The sequence below is a fragment of the Calonectris borealis genome, chromosome 3 (genome assembly GCF_964195595.1).
Source record: "Calonectris borealis chromosome 3, bCalBor7.hap1.2, whole genome shotgun sequence".
Taxonomy (NCBI): domain Eukaryota; kingdom Metazoa; phylum Chordata; class Aves; order Procellariiformes; family Procellariidae; genus Calonectris; species Calonectris borealis.
In genome coordinates, this window is record NC_134314.1 from 85289889 (window position 1) to 85300903 (window position 11015).

General features: G+C 40.8%; 1 protein-coding gene across 4 annotated transcripts in view; it reads right to left on the reverse strand.

Moving 5' to 3' along the window:
- The window catches only part of ERO1B (endoplasmic reticulum oxidoreductase 1 beta), a 33199-nt gene extending 30157 nt beyond the window's left edge, over positions 1–3042 (reverse strand). For all 4 annotated transcript variants that reach the window (XM_075146508.1, XM_075146506.1, XM_075146507.1 and 1 more), the window contains exon 1: positions 2630–3042. In XM_075146508.1, the coding sequence (XP_075002609.1) occupies positions 2630–2728 (99 nt within the window). In that variant the 5' untranslated portion in view covers positions 2729–3042. The remainder of the gene's footprint in view (positions 1–2629) is intronic.
- Positions 3043–11015: the final 7973 nt, after the last annotated feature.

The window sequence follows — 11015 nt, forward strand, 5'->3', positions numbered from 1 at the left end:
AAAATATTTTTACCATCTATGCAAAACTGAAAATGCTTTTTCAGAGGAAAATGTTCCAAATAAACATGCAGTTTTGACACTCAGTGTCAAATTGCCATGGAAAAATAAAAAGCTGCAGTCTTTTTATTCAACTAAGATGGCAAACTAATGGAGGTCACACCTTTGCCAGACGTCTCTGATAAAATCTCGATTCTAAGAACATCTTTCAAAATGCAGTACAGTTTACTTAGAACATTATAAAGTTTCAGAAATAAACCCTCCCTAAAACCTAGAACTGGTCTAAGAAATTATTAAGAGAAAAATTAATTTAGAGTAACAAGAGCAAGCAAATGAAATTCTTCATTCCTTTCTCACAACTTTTTCAAAACTGGAACAGTTAGCTCCCTGTATACATAAAATAGCAAACTCAATGTTTCCTTGGAAGGCATGATCTAAAATTAAACTGTGCTATATCTGTACCAAACCGCAATTTATAAAAGGTTTGACAGCACATATGAAACACCAATACTGCACATCAGCACATAGCACACTAATAAAACAGCAACACAGGCTTCAAACACCTAGTTAGAATTTTTTTATTAGTCCAGGTGTAGTCTTCAGTGCTGTCACTTGCATAATGATGGACCACTCTAAGAACATGCAGAAAATTGTTTCATTTTTGTCAACACCTGGATCTTCCAGTGAATTCTTTTTCTAACTGGAGACGTCAAAATAAGAACAGCGTATTACACAGTTAAAATTACATATTGCAAGACCTACTTTGCTATTCACACAATTGGTATTTTGCCTTTTTTTAATTGAACTATACTAGTTAACTTAGTCCACAAATACAGAGCCAAACTGTACTGTAAGTTATCACAACTTTTATTACAATGGGCAAGAATCAAGCTTTCTTTTAATCTGTTAATTACTTTGAACTCTACGATAAACTCTAAAAGCATTAGCCTACTATAATTTGTGTTCAAGAAGTCGTCTGGCATTGAATAGCTGCTATTTCTTCTACATTTCCAATATGCTTATCAAAGTATTTCCACGTATTGTCAAATCTAGTTTAGTTCTTGTACAGATATCAGAGCTCTACTGGAGATGTTAAACTTAACTTATTTTTTCCAAGATAAATCAACCTTTCAGAAGAAAAGGTCAACAGGCAACCTGCATCAATTTCTCCTTATGAAATCTGGAAAGAGAAATGTATTCAGCCCTTCAACATCAAGAAAAACCTGAATAAATGCATATACTAACAAGTAGTCTATTCATACAAACAACCGTATTAGTGTTACCAGGTTGTTGTACTTTAATTGCTTCAACAATTAGAAGACCACCTGGGATGCCTTGTTTTGTTCCTCAATGTTTTACTTTGCCATAGCTGCAGAATGAGAGAAAAGCTATAGGTAACATGACTCAAAGAACTAATGGCTAGATTTATGTTTTCCCTGCGCAAGTCAAACTCTAGGTATTTAAACTCTGAATACAATATGCTAACAATTTTATGAAATAGCAACAACCAATCTCTCTGCCAAGCGTCATAAGAAAACCATGCCAGTTTGTTAACGGCTTCTCTAAGAATCCCAATTCAATTAGCATTTAGTTACGCTAAAATAGCTACTAAAATAAGGGATTTCTAAACCTGAAAAAACCTCAACTTACAACAAAAAAGACTGCAATAAAAGCTATCTATGCTAGACTACTCTAGACACTGCCTTGGATGGTCACATACAATGTAGCATGTTATACAAAGCAGAAATTTAGAAAATGTAAGAAAAATAATAATCAGATACTTTGCTCCACGTGGACATCGTATTTCCACATAAACTCACTCTCATGTCTTTGCCCCAGCTGAAATCCTTCCCTGCTTGACACCAGCTGTTATTTCAGTCACGGTCATACTGCTGAACAGCAAACTCCCAACTACAGACACTTGTCCTTCTGAAGCTGTGAAGGCAGTTTACAGAAAGAAGGAGCATCCTCGTTCTTCTCTGTAATGTGGGCAAACAGACATGACCTAAACACAAGCCAAGCCCACGCACTGATACTGCCGTTCAAACATACGGCTTCTCATCGACTTCATAAGGACACCAAAGTTTCTGCCGAAAGCCAAGGGTATGATCCAATGCAGAACTCCTCAACACAACACCCCACAGACAGCAAGCAGTGTTACCTGGATTAAACAACTCCTCTGTGTAGCTGGACCGTTATATAAGGGTACTACCAGTGGGGTTCCCAGGTCAACTAACTTCTCCTCTCACTGCAGCAGCCGGGCCCCACGGACCGGAGGCCCCGGGCTGGATCCCAGCAAGTAGCTACCGCAGGGTATCGAATAGGAAGAACGGAGGCTACAGACTTCAGCGAGGGATCGCCAGACTTCTCCGCCTGGGAGGCTGCACAAGACACGGCCCGAAGCTGCCCTCTCCCCCACGCCCCTCCGAAGCGCCCTCACCGCCTCCTCCAGCCCGCGAGAGGAAGGACCTCTGCTCTCCTTCCACTCAGGCACGGATCCGCAGCACTACCCACAGACGGTGGGGCGTCCCTGCCCGGCCACGCTCTTTGCTCCTTCCCTCCCCAAGGTCCCCCCCCCGCCCCCGCCATGAGGGGACCCTGCCGCATCGCCCCATCCGCCGCTGGTTCCTACCTGGGCCTCCGCTGTCAGGACGCAGCTAAGCACCGCCAGCAGCCGCGCTGCCAGCCGTGCCCTCGCCGCTGTGCTCCGGATGGCACCGCCACCGCTCATGCTGCTGCTGCTGCTGCTGCCGCCGCTCCGCCCGCCGCGGCTGACGGGGGAGGGCGGCCCTCGCCCCGTCGCGCAGCAGCCGCCGCCGCCGCCACAGGAGGAAGACGGACGAATCGAGGGTAGGCGACAGTGGCAGCGTCTCCTCCCGGCGCAGCCGCTCCTGCCTGCGGCGGGAGCCGTCGGGCGGGGGCGCCGCGCTCACCTCAACCTGCCCGCGCGCTGCCGCCGCCACAGCACCGACACGCGCGCACACGGTCCTCTCGCGCAGCCGCCGCCGCCGCCGCTGCCCGCACGGCCGCCCAACCGCCCGCTCCTCTGGCAGCCGCGCGGCATCCCGGGAACTGTAGTCCGCGCGCGCGCGCAACCCCCGCCGCGGCAGGGCTGGGGCGGGGCACGGCGCGGCGCCCAATCGGAGAGGACCACGCGCGCCTCCAAAACAAGTGGCCAGTGAGGCGCGGCTGGGCGCGTGCGCGCGGTGGGGGGCCGTGCCCGCACGCCGACGTGTGAGGGGAGGCACGAGCCGCGTGAGGGCGGCACGGGCGGAGGGACGGCGGCGGCCATCCCCGTCCCTGTCCCGCGGGGGGGTGTCACCCCTGCGGCCGCCTCCGGTAACGTGCGGCGGCAGGGGCTGGGGCCGCGCTAGCCCTGTGCTACGTGGTTGTGTTAGGCAACGGCGCAGGCCGCAGGTTCCCCCGCCCCGCCGTCGGACGGGAGGGGGCCGACGCCGGCAAGTTGAAATATCCGGTGTTTACTGGCGCCCGCGTCCAGCCTTCGGCCGGGTGCCTCACAGAGACAAAAAGTGCTTCTGGAGACTTCTCGTCGTCTTGGTGCTGGGAAGTGTCCTAGAGGTGAATTGTGTTGAGTGTTTAGAAGTGACTTTTTTCTTTCAGGTTGAACTGCCCTTTTCTCTCAGCACAGCTCCTCACACATAACTTTTTTTAACAGCAAGAAGTACAGGGAGATAGGAAATAGGGGGTTGCCTTGTACAATTCTCTTACCTGTTCCCTTTGAGAGCAAGGCTGGAAGTTAATGGAAAAGCAATAGACTCTGCATCCACTGGCTTTTTTTTTTTTTAATTCGTTTTTATAGTTGTAACCCCTGCACATACTTTTTTTCAGTGGAGGCATAGGCTACTGTGTAGCAAATTGAAGCTTACAAGAGGGAAGAACGCTCTTTTGGATGTGGTCTCATATTACAGCTAGGATAATGAAATACTGAGTTGTGTGGAAAGAGGCAGTCCTGTTTCAGGTTCTCCATCCCATGTATCTGAGCTAGCAGTCCTGAAGTTGCCTGTTAAATCAATTCAGCTACTTGAGTGATTTCTTTTTTTTTTTTTTTTTTCCCCCTGGAGGTAATTTTCTGCCAGAGCAGCCAGCTGAACTGACTCACTGTATGTCTGCTTCATCACTCAACCTGATCCAGGGGAAGAGGCAAGGGTACCTATCCTGGTAGGGAGAAGAGAGGGCAGGACTATCCCTTCCAGTGGCTGCTAGCTGTTAGATCAGTTTAGCTACACCTAATTTTATTTTATTATTTATTAATTTTTTATTACCCCCTTACAGAGAGTGGTTGGCACTTGAGATGTTGAAAGTTACGGTATGACATCAATTGAATTTGTCTAGCTGTGCTTTGCTAATAGCTATTGGAACTGGTCTAAGACTGTTACTGCTGCCTCTTTTCAGTTCCTTTCAAAATCTTAAAAAAAAAACAACCAAACAAAAAAACCCCACAAACCAAAACCACAACAGCTCAGGAACAATCTTTTGTCCCAACAGTTAAATGTATATATGTAATTCACTTCCAGAATTGCAAAAATTGATATTCCTGTGGGAAAACGTGAGTGTTGTACTGATTTCATGTGCAGGGTTGCTGGAATTAGGATTTTGTTTTCACTCCATCTGCTAACCCAGGTTCTTCTTACACCCTTTGAGTTAGAGGAGAACACTCCTTTACTGGAGTATGGAGACAAGCTTTAAGGTCGAAGAAACTAATTTGGAGAGCTTAAAAGTTTTTGGATTGGCCATTGTTATTTACTTAAAAATTAATTTAAATTAGTTTTCTATCATATTTGTCCTTAAATGCCAGTATGTCACAGATCTTGCATTGCTGAAAATGGCTTGAAAAGATGAAGGATTGATAGCTATGAATTACAGAGACCATGAAGTGGAGTAGGCAGTAGTTTAATAGTTTGGTCCCAGAGAGATGATGTAATTGCTCCTTCCTTTCCTCTTTGGAGTACAGACTGTAGACCTATCATTTGGGAAGGATTAAATGAGAATCTGTTCCTACTTTCAGCACAAATGGACCAATAAATTGGCTAGATATTTGAGCAGAAATGGCAGAACAGCTAATATTTACATTGCCATGGTTTGCTCTTACTATCAGTACTCCATACTTTATCACAAGTGGTTTGTAGTTTTCACAAAGGAACTGTTTCTGTTCAGCAGATTAAGGTGAATTCATTGTATTTGTTTGCATTTTATAGCTTTGATTCTGGGGCAAATTTTCTGTCATGAGAATTTTAAAAAGCCCCAAAACCTTGGAAGAATCAACCACTTGTACCATCCCACATTTGCGCTGCATAAAGGACTATGCAAATTAGACATAAACTATCATATTTTCTAAGTTGTCAATTTAGAACATTTTATGTTAGTTACAGAAAGCACTTTATTTCTTCACCTCTGACAGAGTCTTATCCTACTTGTATCAAAAGTCAGTAGCAGTTTAGTTTTTGATTGCCATGTCAAAATAAGGAATTGGCTGTAGAAATGTATAATGAATAATTTTAAGAAAAAAAAAGTAATTAATTCCTTGTATACCGAAGTATTATCTGCTATACCAGAGCTGAATTTAGCTTAATACAGTTTGCTAAACTCTAGGCTATTTTCATGTTTTAGTGTTGATTTCAACCTATGAATGCTACTTTGGTAATGTCATAAAGTGTTTAAAAAAATATAAAAAATCCTAACATAGGATTCCTTTGTGAAATCAATTTCAGGAAATAGCTGCAGAAGAGACAGTCTTACAGTTGCAAATGAAACCTAGCAGCATGTTACAAAGCTGGGAGTACCTACTAAGCCTGTTTCTTTTAAAGAAATTTGCCATGACGTTATAATATTTTAGCAAGGGCTGAGGACAAGCCTTTACTGGGGAGAGGGATAATCATAGTTTACAGCTTCCTGGGCTCATGAAAAGAGTATGGCATATATATTTAATTTTTTCAATGTACATGTACATTGTACAATGTACATGCCTGGCATAAGAACAAATATCTTCTGTGATTTCACAATATGCTTTGCTGTTAAAAATGCTGACTGTTTTATTTGCAAGCTCTAACATGTTATTTCTATGTGCTAGCAAAGAAAGCCTTGAACACAGGAACTAAAAACGTTATTCTGTATTAGTAAATAACAGTTAAATAATGCACATCAGAGTCACCTCTTCCCCATCACAACATTGTTCTCTAGAGCGGACAGAGATCTGGGTGTACCAGAGAGTGACAGAAGGTCTTTTAGTGGATATAACAAATCTGCAATTACCAAACTTGTCTCTGGCCTGCAGAGAGGACACAGTGGGAACTGAAACTGGTAAAGTCCCGCTACTTTTCTTGTATTAGCTCCATCGGTGCTTTTTGGTTAGCTCTTATTTGTCAGAATTGAGCTAATGCACTCTGGTTGTACACAGAAATCATGATCTGTGGTCATCAACCATGTAAAAATGTATCTTAGAAATTATTACAGACCAATTTAAGTGAATGAACAGGCAAAACAGGGTGGCTTCACATTTCACGTTAGGAGAAGCTTGGTAAATCCTAGCTGCTTCACCAACGTCATCTAGATTTCAGTAAACTGAAACGTGGATTTCTGGAAATTTTTTGCCCTTGAAACTTTTGCCTTTATTTATTTTTCCAAATTAACATTTGAATGAGTCCTTTCTAAACTTAGGAGAGTAAACCAGAGGAATCAATACGTCACAAACTTCTGTTTAAGTCTGGCAAACAGCAGCAGTGGGAGTGCAGTGCCTGTTGAGCAATGGAACATCTTGTGGTAGCCTAGTTATGAAGATTTGACAATAACAGCAAAGCAAAGCTGTGGGTAAGAACTTTGAGTAAACCACCTGATGTAAGTACAAAAAGCAGACAAGTAGTGGAGCATGAGTTCTGTGGTCTACCAGGCCGGCTACAACTGAAGAACTTGGGTGCCCAAAACCCTGTTTTATCCAGCTGTCGTTAAGCCTGATACAAGTTATTATATTTCCTTGCAAGTCATGCTTCACTGACATCCTGTTCTCACCTACTGATATCTGCCTTAAAACCACAATATATGTGCAAGTCTGAGGCAACTGGTGCAAATAACTTTTGAAAAGTATCCATGGATGTCTAAATAAACAAGAAATGACAGGACTATGGCCTGTAAATAGCAAAACAATAGGTCAAATTCAGTATAGTGAAAAAAAGGGAGATTTTTAACACAAAAGTTTCATACAGCAATATCTTCACAATGAGTATGAGGAAAAAGAGGAGAAAGAAAGATAGAATGCAGTAAAAATAAAGAATAGCAAAGTACAAAGAGGGAGTACCTTTTTAAAAAAGTTTTTGTAGGTGGTGAAAAATTAACTATATATAAATCTTGACTGTACATCTGTATCCTTGGTCCTATGTTTCGTGTGTGTGTGTTATAGTTGAATGTTAACAAACTGCACTGTGTAGTGTATGACTGCATTGTCTGAATCGAGAGAACAGAAGTAAAGTAATTTCTGGAGTCTTACTGTCATTTCTGTAGTACCTATCATTTTTGACGAAGGAATGCTAACAAAGAAATGAGTCTACTAACTCTGCCAAACCTCTGAATATAGCAGGTGCAGATGAACATAAGTAATGTTGTTTAAAAAAAACCCCCAAGGTCTATGCACTTGCACATTGTGTGTGTGTGCTTATTTGTCAACAAATCCGACTGTGAGGTAGAGACCTCAACTAAATTATTATACATTTTAGGGAAGCAAGCAGCCAGGCAGGGGGACCCTGCTAATGCCCCTGCAGAGGGATAAGCTGCAGCCTGAAACCAATCCTATTAGGCTCAGTTTCAATATGTCAATCTAGAGAAAGCAAGGTTTCACTGTTTTTGTGGTGCTTGTTTGACTTGGACACAGCACAGCTCCCAGAGTGGTGGGAACCTTCCCATATCATGCAGTCCTATAAGGCAAACAAATTATGCACAGGCTTACGTAAAATGGTCTAGCTGTATGTAATTTCTTTTGTTTTCTCCATATAATGTTGTTTCTGTCAAATGAATGTCAAAATTGTAACATTCCTGTGCAACTGTAAAAGAACAAACCAACATAATTATTGGCAAAGAAAGTAGTTTTAACTTTTTAGCTGCTGGTTAATTATTCCTACTCCAAAACAGTCTCAGAATTTTAAAGAACTGGCCTAGCAACACACTGTCAGCTGCTGACAGTTGAAAGCTATCCATAGGATATCTGGGAAAGAAAATGCAGGGAGATATTTCTTAACTCTACTGAAATACATTAGAGGTGAAGAACTTATGTTGAAACAGAAGTATTTTACTCAATATGAACTTCCTTAAATTAAGATTTTTGAAATGTATAAAGTAAACAAATGAGGAAGAATAAACAAGGTTGCCATGCGATACTGACAGGCCCGCGATTATCGTGACTATTAGCAGCCCCTGTCAGGGAGGGGAAGATTACTGTTCCACAGTGTTAGTGGCATTTGTGATCTGGAACAGAAGTTCTTTATTTCCATAAAGGGGAGAAGCTGTAGAGGATCAGTTAGAAAAAGGTTTTATATCTTTTTGTGGGGAGATAGCAATAATATTTTTCTGGAGAGGAATATATTGTCCATGGCAGGAAAAAGGTTTCATCTGCAGCCTTGTGCTCAGAAGGCGGGAAGCCCCTTAAGACCGGGGGTTAATTGCTGTTTAGAACAATAAACTATCTGGCTATGTATTACCAGATAGTTTGTAGATCTTTGGGAAAAATCTCTGTCCTCATCAAAGATGGCTGTTCTTTTGATGAGGCCAGAAAAGGGGTGAGAAGAGGCATGTGTAGACTTGATTTGTAAAAACTGTTTGAAAATATTAATTCTGTATTTGAGTGGGAATTAACAAAATCTTGAACTCTTCATGTTATCATTACAGCGAATTTAGTAGCTTGCAGGGTTACAGCAAGATAAGATATGGATTGTACTTAAGTATAGAAATTTGATTAGAAAGTTAATCCACTGTTTTAGAGAATGCTATTGCTTAAAGTTATTCTGCAGAATCTTATTCTGCATTTAGTTTTTATGATAGAGTTATATTTAGTTTTGCCAAAATAATTGCTGGCTTTCTGAACTGGTCAGTTAGTTAAGTAACAAACAAAGATTTCTGTATCACTCATTAAAGAATGATACAAGAACAGGCATGCAACAGCCAAATTTATCTGTACTGTTGACGGTGCTCTAGAGATATTTGTGTGTAATTGCAGGCTCCTGCTTCAGTACGAGGAAAAAAAATGTTAAATTTTGATGACTAACCTAAGTTTGAGGCAGTAATGTTATCTAGACTATTGGCTTCTATCATTAAATTCCATATTTTTAAAAAGTTCTTTATGAATAATTTGTTAAAAAAAAAAAAACTGTTTCAAATTGAAAAGTTAATGCAATTTACAGATACGCTTTTAAAAATACATGATTTTTAACAACATTAACCAGTTTTGGCTGCTGGCACAAGTGTTGTTCCGCTAAAATTATTTTGTTATTACTTACCAAAATAATTTTTTAATCCTAATGTAGGAAAATTTCCGGTTGTAAGTTATGAGAAGAGTAAATGCCACATTGATGGCAAAACCTGGCTTAGCCCCCAACACCAATGCTTTGTATGTTTCTGCAGTTTACAGCCACCTGTGTAAAAGTAGTACTCTAGGGATATTTTGAAGGATGTTAATGGATACATTTTTATATAGATTACACATATATTTATCCAAAGTTTTTGTATTCACTGACTCTATCTACTTCTGGGGTTAAAACCAGTAGTCTTCAAACAGAGGCAATACATATATGCAGGTCCCCAGGGCAGATATGGCATTCATTTTATTGAGGCATAAATTTGGTAGGTTTAAAATCCAGAAAATTCTTAGCTCTACTGTGGCTTTGTCATTCCTTACAGTTATATGAGAGACTCCAATTATTACTCGAGCATTTGTGCAGATCTGCGTTGGTAAGAATACACTTACTAACACCTCTGCACCCTCTAACCCTTAGCGTGATTATCCATCACCAAAAACATTGTGCCTCTAAGGAAATCTAGGGAAACATAGAGAATCAGCAATTTTATTTCTAATTAGACTTGGTGTTACCCTTTTAAACTAAGAAATGCCTCCGTTCTTTGAGAATGAGTTTCAATATTAATGGAAGCAATCAGAGTCAACACATACCATGAACAGCTGGGCTCCAATGATATGCCAAAAAAAAATATTTCTTTGATTTTTACACATCATGAATTACAGAAACGTTAGTGATCTGTTAGCTCTACCTTGGAAATTAAGATATATAGCAATAAATGTATGTGTTTGTGTGTGTGTGTAATCCAACAGCAAAACCTCAATTTTTCCAGGTGAAATAAGGGTGATGCTCTGAATCTTCTAAATACCATGTCAGTACTCTCACTGGTAGTATGAGTTAGGTGTACACCGTAAGAGCCCTCCTGACAAAGACTTGCTCTTTTACAAGAATTCACAAATTCAATAACAGAATCATTGGAAATCATTAATATTATTGATATTAATGAAAAGCCAAATAGCAGGATGAGCCACTGTATTCAATCTAAGTTCTGAAAATAAGAGCAATTTAATCTTTACCACTTTTTTTATGTTTTTTAGATTTGTAACATGCATGAGAGATGGAAAATGATCTGTGGAAAAGCACTCAATTTTTAATGCTTTATGGACCAAAGGCTACTTTTAGTTACTCCAGTGTAAGCCAGTTGACAGAATCGGAGCTCTCCCAGTGCAAGAGTAGAATTTGGCTGTAAAGTTACCTTGTTAATAAACGAGTAAGGTGGCTAACACACAAATGTGGTCTTTATAATGGCAAATTCAGTTATGCTGGTTTCTTTTGTTTGTATTGTACAAATAGCAATATATGATATTTCTTATTTAGAAAGTGATTGCATGCATGGACCCCATTTAAGAAACCTGTATTACTTTAAGTATATTGAAACCTTAAGTGAGAGAGATGACAATGGGGACCCAAAGCAATTTCATGCAAAGACCTGATATCATCATGGTA